The following is an 18,257-nucleotide window of genomic DNA, read 5'->3' on the forward strand; positions in this document are numbered from 1 at the left end:
CATCCCCATTTATAGATGAAGAGCCTGATAAATTAAGATTCTTAGTTGGAGTTTCAATATTAAACTCTCAAAGATTAATAGAATGAATATATAGAAAAGTAGAAGGATATAGTAGACCTGAAAAGTACTATAAACCAATTCAACATAATTAAGATTTATATAGTTTTCACCCAACAGTAGGATACGAATTCTATTCAAGTTCTCATAGACTATAAACTGGGAGACACTGAAGAGTATGCAAGGACATAAAACAAGAAGTCCTCATTTTAACCACATAATTTGTTGTTGTTTAGTCATGTCCAGCTCTTTTGTGACCAGGGATCAAACCTGTGTCTCCTGCATTGGCAGGCAGATTCTTTACTGTTGAGCCACTTGGGAGCATTTTAACATAGACTTTCGTAAAGATTGGTTACAGACATGGGATTTGACATCAATTCCAACCTGGGTTCGAATCCTGGCCCCGTTACTTCTTACACCTTGAGGCTGAATCCTCATTTTAAGCATGACATCCTCTGAGCTTTGCTTCCCACCTCTGTAAAATGGGGATGATTTTACACCTGTACCTGCCTCATGGGATTGTTGCTAAAAGCCAATGAAATAATATCTGTTTTTGGGTTGAACTAGGATGTTGACTGTTTTCCCAGGCAGAGCTGCAACTGATGCATATGGCATTGTATGAATTAGGAAAAAGACGCCCCCTCTTGGTGGAAAAAGGTTAGAAAAAGGCACCCTGATCTGCATGAAAATTGTGCAACACCCAGGAATAGGGCTCAGAAAGCTATGAATTTCCACTTCTTACTTGCCTCAAAAGTCATCAAACGGGACAGCCTATGCCCAGTACTTTAAAAAATATTTTTAAAATAGAAGGTGGGGAATTTCCAGTGGTTGGAACTCAGTGATTTCACTGCCATGTTCCCGGGTTCAGTGCCTAGCCAGGGAGCTAAGATCCTGCAAACCAAATGGTGCGGCCAAAAGAAAATCATAAAAAAAAAAGTGCTTAAAATATAAGGAAGGATTGTTTCTATTATTAAAGTGAGCAGCCTCTATGTCTTCCATCCATCTTCCCTCACCATTGCCCTGTCCCGTCTCCCGCATCCCGCGTGCTCTGAGTTTCCTCAGGAGGCATCTTGAGGGTGGCGTTCCAGGGTACCTTCTCACAGGCCTCTGGGGCCTCTCTCTCTCTGTGTCTCCCCAGGTTTACAAGTCGTCCTGAAGTCGATCATGAAGGCAATGATCCCCCTGCTGCAGATCGGCCTCCTCCTATTTTTTGCAATCCTTATTTTTGCAATCATAGGGTTAGAATTTTATATGGGAAAATTTCATACCACCTGCTTTGAAGAGGGCACAGGTAGGTCCGAGCAGCATCATAGATTTTTTTTTTCCCAGCCTTCCTCCCCTTTCTTTTCTCCCTTGGGGACAAGCTCCTGGACAAGATCTGCAGGGCTTTGCTTCATTCTCCTGGAAGCTGGGAGAACATCTTCCCAAAGCTAAGGCAGGCAGGGGGTAAAACAGCCCCAGAGATCTTGGTTGTTGCTGGGATGTTACACTGGGGTACCTGAGAAGCTGTCCCAGGGTCAGTGGTTTACTGGGGAAGTGATCCCAGGAAACACCTTCAGGTGAGTTAGAAAGTGAGACAGGGGAGGATCTAGCAACATCTAGGGACGTTATCAAGTAGGTTACCATCTTGGGCAAGGTCACCAGACCTCAGGTCCATTGGGCACCTAGGGGAAACAGGGTAGGTCACATGCCTTAGACCCATCCCACATGAGGGGCACGGGAGCTGGGTATTTATCCACCAGATTCTGTCCGACATTGGCAGGGATTGAGCCCAGGATGGGCATTAATGTCCTGGCACAGCTGGCTGCCCCAAACGCTGAGCAGGTAAAGGCATCAAAGATATTTTCAGTGGGAACATGTAGGGGCAAAAGACAGCAGAATACAAATGCAGTGCCTACAGCCTCTGCCTAGCTACCCTGCAGCGACCCGAGACCCGAGCACGTGCTGAGTTCTGAACCTCCTTGTTGTTGTTTAGTTACTAAGTCGTGTCCAACTCTTGGTGATAACATGGACTGTAGCCTGCCAGGCCCCTCAGTCCATGGGATTTCCCAGGCAAGAATACTGGAGTAGGTTGCCATTTCTTTCTCCAGAGGGTCTTCCTGACCCGGGAATCGAACCTGCATCTCCTGCATTGTCAGGTGGATTCTTTACCACTGAGCCACCAGAGAAGCCTGAAACCTCCTTACCCTGAAGGAAGGGAGAGTCAAGGGTGACTCCTCCTAGTCTCCCCAAGAAGATGCCTTAAAACATCCCACTGGGAGTCCTGGAACCAGCCAATCAGCATCAAGCACAAACAGGATCTTGGCTCCTCCCCTCCCCACACTGTGCCACAATCAACCCCTTAGCTTAGCCGCTTCCCTGGTGGCTCAAGTGTTAAAGAAGACCCCTGCCAATACAGAGACATGGTTTTAATCCCTGGTCCTGTAAGATTCCCTGGTCCTGTAAGATCCCCTGGAGAAGGAAATAGCAACCCACTCCAGTGTTCTTGCCTGGGAAATCCCATGGACAGAAGAGGCTGGCAGGCTACAGTTCATGGGATCACAAGAGTCGGACATGACCTAGAAGCTAAACAATAACAACAAGAAAGGATCGGGGAGGATGACTCAGGAAAAAAACCAGGAAGACCAGAAGTCACAGACTTAGTCTCTGAAACAGCAGTGAAGCAGCCTGGGTGTCCCTCAGTTCAGTTCAGTTCAGTCGCTCAGTCGTGTCCGACTCTTTGCGACCCCATGAATCGCAGCACGCCAGGCCTCCCTGTCCATCACCAACTCCCGGAGTTCACTCAGACTCACGTCCATCGAGTCGGTGTCCCTAGGTATCCGTATACTCAGGGACCTAATAGCTTCCGCATTCATCTTTGACCACGTCCCCTGCTATGCAAACCTGGCTACTTGCTCTCTGAAGCCAAAGAACCAAATGAAATCAAATAAGAGGGAAGCCTGTATTTCAGTACTTGGACCATGGGCCTCCTCACTGTGGACGGGCTGAATGACAGTGTTAGTCGTGGGTCAAGGAAACTGTGAATGGAGACAGGGGAGCCTGTGTGAGAAGGGAAGGAGGTTTCAGGCCTGCCTTATTGGGAAGATAATTCTGTCCTGGAGTGGCTTCCCATCCACCTTCTCTTCCTGGTGACCCCCAGGTAACCGAACCCTCTCCCCAGACCTCCCAGAGGGCAGGAAAACCCAGTAAGGAAGGTTTATTCAAGATGCTCTTTTTTTTTTTTTTTTTTTTGCTTCCTTTTTTCTTGCTCCTCCCATCTCCTCTCCTGGGCTTGTGAAGTTTGCTCAATATGGGATGTCCTAATTATTTCTTTCCCCAATGAAGAAGGTGTTAATTGAGGCAGAGCTATTTCTGCTCCTGGCCTCGACACCTGGGCGGAAATGCTGGAGGGAGAGATGCAGGGCAGGGCCCCTTGGAAACATCAGCCTAGAGCAGAGAAACCAGGACTCCTGGATCCTGGGTTTTTTGTTTTTGTTGGTTCTCTCTCTACCTCTCTCTCCACCCAAGGGGACAGAGTCTTGGCTTGAGTCTAAATCAGGGTTGTAAGGGGACAGACGTGGGTGGGGCAACTGGAGGGTAGGAGGCCTTGATTTAGGGAAGATGACTGAAAAGCTCACAATTAAAAATATAAGAACGTGTGAGTAAGAGACAGATATATACAGACACCCAGGCAGCAGGTTAATTTTAAAATATATTTATAACCAAATTCCTCAGACTCTCTGGATGGTTGCTTTTCTAGAAGCAGCCCCCAGAGTGTTTCGTGATGAGGGGGCTGGCAGGTCATCATCAGGAACACTGCTGGGCATAGCTACTGAAGGCGGTCAGATTTCTCCTGCAGACAGGTTCTCCTTATAATCAGGAACCAATTTCCTCTGTGCCCAGCACTGTGCTAAACCCCCAGAGACATGCACAGGAAAGGTGGGAGAGCTTCCTATTTTCCAAGAGCTTCCAAAATAGTGTGAGGAAACAAGATTCCTCATCTGGAACTAGTCTATAGCAGTGCAGGTTAATGCCTGCTTTTATCTCCTCACCAAATGTGAACATTTGGGAGCTACTGTAGCCCTGAGGTGGGGAGCGGGGGCAGGAAGGGACCAGTAGACTGGACTCATCCAAGAGAGGGGAGGGTGTTGGTGGATGGGAATTGAGCCAGACTTGGACAGAAGGTGAAAATGGAGAAGGTTTGGGACAGAGGCAACCTTCCCAACAAACCGTGGTTTTCATTCATGATAGGAGCCCATGGAATTTTCCCTTGTGCCCCGAGTCTTATGTTTATAAGATTTTGCCTTCCAATCTGTATTCATTAAATCAGCCCCTGTACCAAGTCTGACATGAAGGGGGAAAGTATTTCCCACAACTTAAACTAGCGATTGGGATGTCAATGCTTCTTGAGTTGAAGGCATCCCTTCTGATATGGCAAATGTCATTTTGCATGGCCTAGAGTTTCTATTTAACAGGAGTCTCAAAGGCCAGTAAGATTCATGCATTCTGTGTTGGCTTATTTCTCCCTGTTTCTTGCTAAGTGGAGGTTAAGAATGGTCTGCAAACCCTATATGTGGCATGTGCATTGAGATATATTTTTGTTTCATGGGGAGCTTGAGTTTACACACTCAGCTGTTTGATTTCTTATCGGACAATATCACTCTCTAAAAACCTTCAAAAGTGTCACTCGCTGAATAGGATCCTCTCATATCTGTGGCTCTGGTCCAATGGGATGTTCTGTACTCCCTGGAGTCCGAGTTCTCGTGAAGGCATCTCCTCCCCCTCCCCTTCAACACCTTAGAATTCAGACTCAACCTTGATCACTCAGTCTGAGTTTGCCAGGAAGCTGCCTTTGGTTTCCAGCAAAAGGGGTGCCCATTGACATGCGTCTCTTTCCTTGCGGCATTTTCACAATCTGCCTCTTGCTCTCTGGGGAAAAAGCTTAGCTCCTGTGCCTAAGGTGGAGTACTGTGTGCACTGGCCTCCCTCGCCCCCAGAACGGCTCCCTGAGCCCAGTACATCTCAAGAAAAAAAAAATCAGTCAGGCTACTGAAGAATAATACAACACCATTGACAAGTTTGTGCTAATGGAAGTCTGGAGAACACTGCCCCCAGCCACTTCAAAATGCACACAGCAGATGTACCAAAGTTGACTGTTGCTGGGACCTTAAAGTCTATCTCAACAGATTTCAAAGGACAGAATGATGCAAAACATATCCTCTGACCACAGTGCAATTAGGCTGGAAATTGGTAACAAAAAGATAACACTAAAAGTGTTTGGAAATTAAGAGACATGCTTCTTATTTGTTGATGAAATGCTAGGATGTCTGAGATTTGCTTTAAAAATATTTTAGTGTGGGAAGAGGATGTAGATGAAACAAAATTAGCCCTCAGTTGATAAATGTTGAAATTGGTGATGGGTACATGGGAATTCATTACATTACTCTATTTTTGTATATATCTGAAATTTTTTGATGCTTCTTGGTTATCCATAAATCAGAGAAGAAATAATAATGGAAATTGCTGAATATTTTATTTGAACAATAATGATAATAATGCATGATAGAATTTGTGAGGTGCAGTTAAAGCTGCACTTACAGGGGAATTTATAGCCTTAAATAACATTAATCTATCTCAAAAGTCTAGGAAAAGAACAAAAAAGGAAACACAACTTAGAGAAGAAATTAATGAAATAGAAAACAATGAATAGATCAACCAAGCCAAGCATTGGACTTTTTAGAAAAAGACTGATAAGTCCATCCTAAGAGCCATTTTTCTGCAGATTCAACAGCATTGAATGTTCACTGGCTCCTGTTCCCCAGAGCTGGTTTTGCTGGCCCTTTCCCCTGACTTTGCTCCTCTTCCGTTTCCTAGATGACATTCAGGGTGAGTCTCCAGCACCGTGTGGGACAGAGGAACCTGCCCGCACCTGCCCCAATGGGACCAAATGTCAGCCCTACTGGGAAGGGCCCAACAATGGGATCACTCAGTTCGACAACATCCTGTTTGCAGTGCTGACTGTTTTCCAGTGCATCACCATGGAAGGGTGGACTGACCTCCTCTACAACGTAAGTGATGAGGGGTGGTGGAGAGCCAGGCCCAGCCAACTCCTGAGGCTGAAGTGGAGGGACCCTGAACCAGGGAGGCAGCCAAAGGACAACTCAATATGGCCCCAGGAGAGCCAGCCTAAGGCTCCGTCCTTTGACGATAATGGGCATCTTGTCCTCAGAACTCTTAATAGGAAAGGACCTTTGGGAGGTGAGAATCTAGAGGGCACACAGATGCTGAATAGTTTTTAATTGCACAAGTTTTTAAGTATAATTTTAGATTTTTGAATATGTAAAGGTGGCGTGAAGTTAAAAACCAATGTAGAGGAAAGAAAGAGACGTGTCTTGGACACCTGTCCAAAGGGATTCTGTGCTGGAGCTCTTGCTTACTCTCCTCCAGCTGTGCCCCTCCCTATGGTGCTGATGGGAACTGGTGCCACCACCCCTCCACTTGCTAGATCATATTTTGGGTCATCTGAGATCCTAGAATTCCCTGCCCAAGCTTAGATTCCATGAACTTGGATTCTTCCATGAGTCTATTCTCTGACTGCCTTACCCACTGTATCCCCTGAGGTCTAAGAATGTCCTTGGGGTAGCTCTTGGCACAAATGCAGCTGGACTATGGACATGCAGATTGGCACGTCCAGGCATGTGTGTGTGGAGCCCTCCCTCCCCTGCCCCCAGGTGGCAGGCCATGGTCAAGGGGCAGGGAAGCCTGTCCCCACCCTTTAACCCAGTGCAGTCATCCAGACTCTAAATTCTAGACTGACCTTCCCAGTGCTTATGAAGGTATGTTTGTGCAAGAGAAGCATAGAGCATGTTTTATTTAGTAGTTTTTAAATATTCACACATATTATGTGGGCCTCAGTTGGTTCTCTTGTCCTCAGTCTTGAAAATGTTAAGGACAGGTCTGAAAGGATGTGCACGCCTCTCTGCCTCCCATTCTACCCTGTTCCCTGTCCCCCATCCCTGGACAGTTAACGTACGTCACACACTGCACAACCGCATCTTGAGAGTGTCATTCATGTTATAGACCACATAGATTTCTACCATTGTGTCCATATGTCCATTAGACAAATCTAAAGGATGTGGGGAAAGCCATGGTGGCCTAGTTTGCCTAATGACCTGGCCTGAGCATAGGATCTCTAGGAACAGACAGCAACTTTAAGATCATCAGGAGCTTTCTTGGGTCAGGTTGTGTCACGGGGTTGGACATCCAGAAAGAGGTTCAGAGGAAGACAATGGGAATGTGCTCAGTGGTGGGTGAGGAAGTGTGAGCAAGACCACAAATTTCCAGAGGGTTCTATAGTCGGAAGCGCCACTGTCTGAGGAGATACTTACCCTGGAAGCTTCGAGCTGAAACACCTTGAGGGATGCAAGCTCAGGGGAAACAGTTGAAAGAACAGAGTTAGGCATCAGGCTGCCTGGGTTCCCCTCCCGACCCCACCACTTCCATGCTGTGCAACCTTGGGCAAGTCGCTTACACTCTCTGTGTCTCCGTTTCCACATGTACAAAATGAAAAGCACAATCCTACCTCATGGGGCACAAGGACTCAGTAAAAGTGAATATATGTGAAGCATTTAGAACCATGGCCCTAGGTAAGCTCTCTATAAGCCAAATTTTCCACCCCAACAGGCGCTCCTTTTTAGAAATGTATGAATTTTTCATTGTGAAAACTCGGGCAGCAACTGAGGAAGTGAGGTGAGCCATTGGGTCTCACTTTGTTACCCGCGCTCACCCCACTGGTAACTGCCGCAGAGTAGCCTTCTAGAACTTGCCATGCAGTTATATCCCACCTTCACACTTTGGTAGAAACCCGAGCCGGAATTTGAGCCTGATGTGAGCCAAGAGCAGTAATAAAGTACCACACTGAGTGGCTTAAAACAACAGACATTTATTACCTTACAGTATGGAGGCCAGAAGGTGTTAGCAGGGCCAGGCACCCTCCAAAGGCTCTCAGGGAGAATTCTGCCTCGCCTCTCCCATCTTGCGGTGGCTGCCAACAATCCTTGGCATTCTTTGGCTTATTGATTCTCTGTCCTCCTCTTGAATATCCCATCTGCACAGGGCCATCTTCTTATAAGGACACTTATCGTGTTGGACTAGGGCCCACCCTACTCCAGTATAATGTCATCTTAACTAATTACATCTGTAATGACCCTATTCTTCTTTAAAAAAAAATTGTTTTTCTTATGTGATTTTTTGGCTGGCTGCGCTGGGTCTTCACCGCTGCGAGCAGGCTTTTCCTAGTTGCAGCACAGGGGCTTCCCATTGCAGTGGCTTCTCTAGTTCTGGAGCACAGGCTCTAGGTCATGAGGGCTTCAGTAATTGTGGCACGTGGGCTAGTTTGCCCCATGACATATGGAATCTTTCAGGACCAGGAATCAAGCCTGTGTTCCCTGCATTGGAAGGTAGATTCTTAACCACTGGACCACCAGGGAAGTTTGACCTTATTTCTAAATAAGGTCACATCCTGAGGTCGTAGAGGTTAGATTTTCAACTTATCTTGGCTGGGGGAGGGTGGTGAGGGGGAATTGCATAATTCATTTCAGAAATCTCCCAAATAAACTACTTGCACTTGAACCCTTGTCTGCTGCTGCTTCTGCTAAGTCGTTGCATTCGTGTCTGACCCTGTGCGACCCCATAGATGGCAGTCCACCAGGCTTCCCTGTCCCTGGGATTCTCCAGGCAAGAACACTGGAGCGGGTTGCCATTTCCTTCTCCAGTGCGTGAAAGTGAAGCCACTCAGTTGTGTCCGACTCTTAGCAACCCCATGGACTGCAGCCCACCAGGCTCCTCCGTCCATGGGATTTTCCAGGCAAGAGTACTGGAGTGGGGTGCCATTGCCTTTTCCAGAACCCTTGTCTGGGACTTCCTAAATTAAGACAATCCACCCACCGTGGGAGGAAGGCTTAAGAGGGAGAGTGGGGTGGGGTGGGGCTGGGAAGCAAGGACAGGAAAGGCAGGCACAGGAGTGGATGAGGTGGAGAGAGAGGGAGGGGAGAGAGAGACAGATCTCAGATAGTTAAGACCAGAATGCACCCATGGAAGAAGGTGAGTGAGGAATTTGCAGGACCAGGGCCAGTTGGAGGGGACTGGGCTCTACGAGCTATATAGACAGCTATATAGCTCATTTCCTCGCTGGTGGCTCGGATGGTGAGGAGCCTGCCTGCAATGCAGAAGACCTGGCTTGGGAAGGTCTCCTGGAGAGTGGAAAATGGCTACCCACTCCAGGGTTCTTGCTTGGAGAATTCCATGGGCAGAAGAGCCTGGTGGGCTGCAGTCCATTGGGTCACAAAGAGTCAGACACGACTGAGGAACTAACACTTTCACATAGCTCGTCTCCATGGTTATAGAGTTCCCTGACAGTTCATTAACTTGAAGGAGCAGTGAAAGCTTTATCTATCCTTTGCTCCAATTCTTTGAACTCTTTTTCAATAATTCTGTCTTTTATGAAATTATGTTGGTTCTTTTAAAAAAAAAGGGGGGGGGGATATATGTATACTTACAGCTGATTCATGTTGTCATACATGAATACATGAATACAGCAGAAACTAATGAACATTATAAAGCAATTGTACTCCAGTTGAAAGTAAATTTATAAAAAAAAAAGAAAAGATAACTCCTCAACCCAAAATACAACCACTAGGATCACTCATTGCTAAGGGCAGAAGCTAAGGTGGGATCTTTGAGTTTCTGCTTAGTGAAGACAGAGCTGTTGCTTTTCCAGACTCATCTGAGCCCTGCTCATGTGCTCTGCCATCTGCCAGGCCTGCCCTAGGACACTCCTAGCTGCATCCAGCCACAGGCAGGCGCAGTGTCTGGACTCTTTGTCCTTTATCTTGTGCTGGAGCCAAGCCCGTGGGCATGGCCTTACCAGCCATTGTCAGGTGAGATCCATGGGAGAGTCCGGAAGCACCTGCTTCAAGCATTTTAGAATCCACAGGCATGGAGGCCAAACATCTCTTTTCTTTTCTCAACATTGAAATCCATTTGTTTATTCCGTAATTACTTATCTTTAATTATTATTTTTTAAATGTAACTAATTAATTTATTTTCAGCCAAAGTGGGTCTTTGTTGCTGCACACACCTTTTCTCTAGTTGTGGTGCCTGGGTTTCTTATTGCGGTGGCTTCTCTCATTGCAGAGCATAGGCTCTAGGGCACTCAGGCTCAGTAGCTGTGGCTCACGGGCTTAGCTGTTCCATGGCATGTGGACTCTTCCTGGACCAGGGATTGAACCCATGTCCTCTGCATTGGCAGGGGGATTCTCAACCACAGAGCACTAGAGAAATCCGGTAATTACATACTGAATGTCCAGTGCATGCCAGGAAATGATCAGGTGATCAGGGATAGCACAATGAAGAAGAGAGACAAAAATCTCCACCCTTGTTGGGGAGACAGACGTGACCAATCAACGTTGGTAAATAATAAACTACTCAGAATGTGGAAGATAGACCTTAAGCAAGTGTATAATGTGGGACATAGTGACTTGACCCGTTGTCCCATGAGGACCACAGCAGCATGAGAGGACAAGCGATGGGGTGCAGGGGCCACTTTAGGTCAGGCAATCAGGGAGGGCTCCTCAGAGGAGCGGACGTTTGCACAGAGAAGAGAGCCAGGCAGATGTTTTAGAGAAGAGCGTTCTTGGCTGAGGGAACAGCAGCTCAACTCATGGTATGTTGGGGCCCCATCCAGGTTTTTCTATTTTTCAGTTTATCTCTTTTCTTTCCCACTTGATTTCCCAGTTAAAGTGCTTTTAGAAAAAGCCTAACCTTAAGTAATCAGAAACTGTCGAAGATTTATATCAGGATGTGCACCCCAGCATTATCTGTAAAAATAGAACAAAACTGGAAGCAACTGGTTAAATACCGTATGGTCCCTCCATATGATGGAGTATCATGTCATCATTAAAAATCATCTGTTGGGAGAATATTTAAGGATTCAGGGAAATGCTCACCATATATAATGACAAGTAAGGGGAACTGATTCTTTTAAAAAGAACCAAGGTGTGCATGCTGTGCTAAGTCACTTCAGTTGTGTCCAACTCTTTGTGACCCAGTGGACTGTAACCCACCAGGCTCCTCTGTCCATGGGATTCTCCAGGCAAGAATACTGGAATGGGTTGCCATGCCCTCCTTCAGGGGATCTTCCTGACCCAGGGATCGAACCAATGTCTCTTAGGTCTCCTGCGCTGACAGATGGGCTCAGGCTAACATTGCAAAATACCATAGACAGGGCAGCTTAGACAACAAAAGTGTGCTTTCTCATAGTTCTGGAAACTAGAAGTCCAAGATCAGGGTGCCAGCATGGTCCAGTTCTGGCAAGGGCTCTCTTCGCCAGAGAGAGCCCTCGCCATCATAGGGGTCCCACTCTCATGACTTCCTATTACCCTAATCACCTCCCAAAGACTCCATCTAAAAAATGCCATTACATCAGGGATTAGGGCTTCGACTTATGAATTGTGACATAGTTCAGTCCATAGAACCTTATAATCTCAAGTGTATAATTTTGAAAATATAAAGAAAAAAAAGACTGAAGTCCACTGTACCAAGATGGCATCTAGGTAGTAGGACTTGGGAATTTTTATTTTCTTGATACTTCTCTATATTGACAAATTTGTCTACAATGAGCACAACTGACTTTTTAAAACTTTTTATTTTATATTGGAGTATAGCCAATTAACAGTGTTGTAATAGTTTCAGGTTGACAAAAGGGACTCAGCCATACACATACGTGTATCTTTTCTCCCCCAAACTCCCCTCCTATCCAGGCTGCTACATAACACTGAGCAGAGTTCCATGTGCTATACAGTAGATCCTTGTTAGTTATCCATTTTAAATATAGCAGTGTGAACATGATTGATTTTTATCCTCTTTTTTTATTGAAGGATAGTTGATTTACAGTATTGCATTAGTTTCAGATGTACAGCATAGTGATTCTGTTATTTTTTGCAGATTGTATTCCATTTTAGATTATTATAAAATATTGAATATAATTCCCTGTTCTATACCCTAAATCCTTGTTGCTTATCAATTGTATGTATAATAGTTTCACAATTTACTTTTATAATCAGGGAATATATTTAAATTTGTCTTGCTAAGTGTTTAGGAGGGAAGAGAGATGTTTTGGTTACTTATAGACCAGGAGATGGGAAGGAAGGGCAAGAAAGAGCATTTTCTGGGTGCCCACTGTATTCTGGATGTTTTTATTTACATTTCCTGTTCAGAGAGAGTACACACGAAAATAAATAAATGGCTTCTTGATTGACATAACAGTCATAAGTAGTCATCTTATTACTTTATTATAAATTAACAGAATAAGTAAAGAAGAGACAAATCTCTACAGAAGAATTCCATTCCCTTCTCCAGGGGATCTTCCCAATCCTGGAATCAAACCCAGGTCTCCTGCATTGCAGGCAGATTCTTTACTTGGAAAAGTGAAGGGTTAACTTTTTCAATATAAATTCAGACTCCCTAGTTTCTGTTCTCAGACCCCCAAGGATTCCCACCCCAGTTGAGACTGAAAGAATCTCACAGAGACTTCTGTGGTTACTGTGGCTAGGAAAACCCTCCAGGGAGGTGATAGTTTAGCAAGTAACTCAAGTTCTTGCAGTCTATGTCTGGCTCAGCCCCCAGCACAAGTTACCAAGTCGAAAATGTCAAGAGCGTTGATGTTGAGAAGCTGTGCTCTAGAGGACCAGGGATCCCTGGAGATGGGCCACTGGGGCATCCCTGGGCATGGTGGACCTATCTCCATTAGGATTTTGTGGTAGGGTAGGTGCTTATCCAAGCCCAAAGACTGCAAAGGCAGGTATATGTTGAAATTCTGTGCCAGAACTGTAGTCCAAGTCATTTTTAACTGCTAGAGAATGAACCTCAGTCAACATAGCCAGCTCCCTTGTCCCGGAGCCTCTGAAGGACCCACATGGACAGTGCCCACTGGACAAGCCTCATTGCTGGACCTTCCTGGGGCCCAATCTGGATCTGAGCAACATACTGGAATAATAGTGAATTATCGGCCATTTCATCTACGCCACATTATTCTAGGTGTTTCTCTGTGTACCACCTGTGACTTCTGTGGTAGAGCCTTACATATCCCCATTTTACAGATGAGGAAACTGAGGCCCAGAGTCACACACATGGAGTTAAGGTTGGAATCCAGCTCTGACTCAGCACTGGCTGCCTTGGAATCTGCCATTTGCTGCCTCCTACAGCAAACAGGCTGGAGGACTGGCTCTCTGAGCTCAAGGGGGTGGGACAGGGGAAGCCCAGGAGGGCTGCACTGGGGCTGTTTGCCAGAGCACTGTGTGTTGCTTGAGTGACAGGCAGTCTCATTTCACAGGGACCCCCTCACCATATGTGCCTGCATGACTCAAAAAAAAAGAAAAGAAATCACCCCACCCTACGCAGAGGACATCCCCAACATGTTCCTCATCATCTGGGCCAAAGTAGAGTGGGAGTGCGGTGTGGGTGATGGGACCTGCCCTCTCTTGGTTGCTACCAGGGCAGGGAGCTAAAAACACTGGGGTCCTGGCAGAACCAGTACATCTTAAGATAACGTTTTGCCATTTGCTGACAGCCTACTGCACCCATCCCTACATCTTCCTTTTATCATCAACTGATCCATAAAACAGCCTCATGGGATTTCCCTGGTGTCCAGTAGGAAAGACTCCGTGCTGCCAATGCAAGATACCTGGGTTTGATCCCTGGTCAGGGAACTAGATCCCACCTGCTGCATCTAAGACCAAGTGTAGTCAAATAAATAAATGAATATTTTTAAAAACTCATGCGGGGAGATGTTTTTAGGTCCATCTTCCAGATGAGGAAACTGAGGCCCACAGTGATGCAGGGACCTGTCAAGATCCCCTAGTCAGAGTGGTGTAATCAGGATTCAAACCCAGCACTGGGCATTAACTACCACACTCCCCTGGTGGTGGTGTTTAGTCAGTAAGTCATATCTGACTCTTTTGAACTCCGTGGACTCTAGCCCGCCAGGCTCCTCTGTCCATGGGATTCCCCAAGCAAAAATATTAGAGTGGGTTGCCATTTCCTTCTCCAGGGGATCTTCCTGATCCAGGGATCAAACCCTCATCTCCTGCATTGCAGGCATATTCTTTACCACTGAGCCACTCCCTCCCTCTCTCTAAAAACTCCCTTTCTCTTTTTATTTTTCCCTCTCTGTCTTTGTCTCTCTTCACTCTTGGTCTCTGTCTCTTTCTATATCTTTCTCTCTCGCCCTTTCCTTTGTTCACCTATTTCTCTCTCTCCGTCCCACCTCTCTGTACTTTTCTTTGTGGCTCTTACTCTCTGTTACTCTCTCAGTGTCGATTAGGAAAGCGACAAAGCTGTGCTTAGTCGACAGTTAAAATGCCAGTCACGAATGGTAGAAACTAATCCTTGACCTCATTCCTTGTTAATTCATAGATGTTCATCTTGGCCAATATCAAAGCGTCAGATCTTGGCGAGGGGGGTGGAGGGGGCACTTTGGATTACACATTCACACAACATTCATTCATTGGATGTATACTGCATACAGGCAATTTTCTGTGCAGCAAGAGGAAGAGACAAAAATCCCTTTTTGGGGGGGAGTTGACATTTTGGTGGGAGAAGCAAGCTGTCAACAAGATAATTAAGAAATGTTTGTATATATGGCAGAATCTTAAATATTTTAGGCTTTGTGGGTCATGCAGTCTCTGTCACAACTACTCAATCTGCTTTCATAGCACAAAAGCAGCCACAGAGAAGATACATAATGAATGGGCATTCATTATGTATGTGTGCCAAAAATGGCAATGTGTGTGCCAAAAAACCTTTAATTTACAAAAACAGGTGACTAGCCTGTGGGCAGTGGTTTGCCGACTCCGAGACAAATAAGGCAGCAGAAGTGTTGTGGACCCTCAAGGTGTGAGGTTGAAGTTCTTCGAATAAGACCTGAAAGAAGTGAGGAGGGTCCATACAGGGATGTGAGGAAAGAGAGACCCAGGGGGACCAGACAGCCAGTGCAAAGGCCCTGAGGTAGCAGTGGTTCTGGCATTTGTGAAGAGCAGCTAGGTGGCCCATGTGGCTGGAAGTGAAGGAGCGAGGAGCAAGGGAGCTGAAGAGGCCAGGGAAGGTGATGGGAGACCTCAGAGACAGAAAGGCCACATAATTTACCACCCAAACAAGGATCGTTTTGAGGGTGAATGGAGGAAGGGAGGGCTCAAAAAATAATTAGCAGGCATTGCATGATTTAATAACAGGCATGAACTAGGGTTTCTCTGGTGGCTCAAGGCAGTAAAGAATCCGCCCGCAATGCAGGAGACCTGGGTTGGATCCTTGGGTCGGGAAGATCCCCTGGAGAAGGGAACAGCTACCCATTCCAATATTCTTGCCTGAAGAATCCCATGGACAGAGGAGCCCAGTAGACTACAGTCCGTGGGGTCACAAAGAGTCAGTCAGACACGACTGCACAGCTAACACTTTTTCATAAACTGGGACAGAAAATCGACCTCCCTCGTGGCACCTTGGGGCTCTGGGTCTTTCATGGTCAAATCCACCCCATTCTTTTGTCCCACATCTTTGTCCATTTCTCTGTTGATGGACGTTTAGGGTTGATTTCCATTTGTCTCATAATTAGTGACCGATTCATTGTGATCCCATGGACTGCAGCCCACCAGGCTCCTCTGTCCATAGAATTCTCCAGGCAGGAATACTGGAGTGGGTAACCATTTCCTTCTCCAGTGGATCTTCTCAACCCAGAAATCAAACCCAGGTCTCCTCCACTGCAGTCATATTCTTTACTGTCTGATCCACCAGCATCTTTTCATGTCAAGTGTGGCTTCTTTATTCTTTATTGGCATATAGTTGCTTTACAATGTTGTGTTCATTTCTACTATATAGCAAAGTGAATCAACTATACGTATACATATACTCCCTCTATTTTGGATTTTCTTCCCCTTTAGGTCACCACAGAGCAGAGTTCCCTGAGCTCAGAACCTATACAATAGATTCTCATTAGTTGTCCATTTTATACATAGTAGTGTATATATGGGCTTGACAGGTGGCTCAGTGGGTAAAGAATCCTCCTGCCAGTGCAGGAGACACAAGGGACGTGGTTTCAACCCCTGAGTCAGGAAGATCCCCTGGAGTAGGAAATGGCACTCCACTCTAGTATTCTTGCCTAGAAAATCCCATGGACAGAGAAGCCTGGCAGACTACAGTCCATGAGGTGGCCAAGAGTCGGATATGACTGAGCACAGCAATATGGCACAGTGTGTATATGTCAACCCCAGTCTCCCAATCCATCACACCCTCTTTTCCCCTTGGTAACCATACATTTGTTGTCTAAACCACCCCATTCTTATCCTTTATGCTGGGGAGTTGGGTGTTCTTTTGGGCTGAGAGTTGTTTGGTTGTTTTGAGGGGGCTTATTTTTGCATCTTCTATACTTTTTCTGAATAAATCATGCCCAAAATATTAGAGGAAAATAAGCCATAAACCAGAAGGCACTTAAGGATTTTACTGGGACTCAGCCATTAATTTGTTTGATGAGTATTTATCGAGTGCTTGCGAAGCACCAGGCGCCTCGCTAGGTACCAACAGTGCTGAGATGAATCAGTATTTTCCCTCTTCTTTAAGACTCTCTTGGGCCAATTTTTATAAACATAAAATACTATATAAGTGCAGTGAATGAGTGAGATAGAAAAAAAATCAGTCGGATGCAAGCCAGGATGATGGGTCTAGTCACAGCCATGCCATCCACACTGTGTGTGAGCCAGGCAAATCATAGCATCTTCCACAGCCTCGGTTTCCCCCATCCACTGGGTGTGGAGGCTGTGGGAATCGAGGGGTGTTTTGTCAGCTCAAACAAGCTCTACTAGAGTGAGAGAGGCTGTCCACCTGCCTCTCCAATGCCAGCAGAGCTACACTACCTCTGAGACTCTGGGTAGAATTCTTTTTTGCCTTTTCCAAACTTCTTGTGGTGACTATCAACCCTTAGCCTTCTTTGACTCACAGCTGCATCCCTCCAGCCTCTGCCTCCATCGTTACATGGTTGTGTGTCCCTGTCTTCACCTGTTGTTTTCCTCTTCTTTTCTGAATATTATTTTTATTTTATTTCTTTATTTTTGTCTGCACTGGGCCTTCATTGCTGTGCATGGGCTTCCTGTAGTTGGATGTGCGGGCTTCTCATGGCAGTGGCTTCTCTTGTGAAGCATGGACTCCAGGTGTACGGGCTTCAATAGTTGCAGTGCCTGGGTTTAGTTCCCTTGTGGCATGGGGAAATCTTCCCAGACCAGGGATCAAACCTGTGTCCCCTGCATTGGCAGATGGATTCTTAACCACTGGACCACCAAGGAAATCCCTGTTTTCCTCTTCTTAAGAGGACACCAGTCCTATTGAACTAGGGCCCACGACCATGACTTCATCTTAACTTGATGGCAGCTGTGGAGACCCTGTTTCCAAGTAGGGTCCCATTGACAGGTCCTGGGGGTTAGGATTGCAACATACCTTTTGACAGGATACAATGCAGCCCGCGACAGGGATCTCGGACATGAGACTTGACCTCCATTTGCCTCAGTTTCCTCACCCAGGAAGATGGGAAGGATCACACACCACATTGGCTCCGGTAGGCTGAGGTCCTGGCATCGTGAGTGTCTTTTATGCCAGGCAGCATCACGGGGCCAGGTGCTTTAAGTGCATCAGGGAGCTGGGGTAGGCAGATCCCGGAATGGAGGGGCTGCCTTGGGACCAAGGGACCTCAGCCACTTCTCCCCTGCTCAGGCCTACCCTCCTCCCCCCACCCCCCCCACCCTGTCTCCATGCCAAACCTGCCTCCTGAGACAGCCCAGACTTGTTTCATCTGTTGGCCAGGGCAGGCTTTCTCTCCTGGGCTATATTTAGCCCCAAGAAATGGGAACAAAATGCCTCAGCCGCAGCAGCGCTGGAGGGGGAAACACAAAGCCAGTTCTGCCTTCTGTCCAGTCCTTTCTGCTGACCCTTTTCTTTCTTCCAGAACCTTCCAGAAGCAAAGCATTAGAACTCTGTTAGAACGCAAGTGTGAGCTGGGACTGGCACGTTCATTGTCCCCAGAACCTGTCTGTGCCCATGATGATAAAAGTTGGCTTTTTTGGTTTGTTTTCTTTCTTAATTATTGTGATGGAATAAGTATAACCTAAAATTTACCATCTAATCCG

General features: G+C 46.3%; 1 protein-coding gene across 1 annotated transcript in view; it reads left to right on the forward strand.

Moving 5' to 3' along the window:
* Positions 1 to 18,257, forward strand: part of CACNA1A (calcium voltage-gated channel subunit alpha1 A) — a 206,774-nt gene that overhangs the window by 71,057 nt on the left and 117,460 nt on the right. The window contains exons 4-5 of the mRNA XM_055539160.1: positions 1,196 to 1,348; positions 5,911 to 6,104. Of these exons, the coding sequence (XP_055395135.1) occupies positions 1,196 to 1,348; positions 5,911 to 6,104 (347 nt within the window). The remainder of the gene's footprint in view (positions 1 to 1,195; positions 1,349 to 5,910; positions 6,105 to 18,257) is intronic.

The sequence above is a fragment of the Bubalus kerabau genome, chromosome 1 (assembly GCF_029407905.1).
Source record: "Bubalus kerabau isolate K-KA32 ecotype Philippines breed swamp buffalo chromosome 1, PCC_UOA_SB_1v2, whole genome shotgun sequence".
Classification (NCBI taxonomy): domain Eukaryota; kingdom Metazoa; phylum Chordata; class Mammalia; order Artiodactyla; family Bovidae; genus Bubalus; species Bubalus kerabau.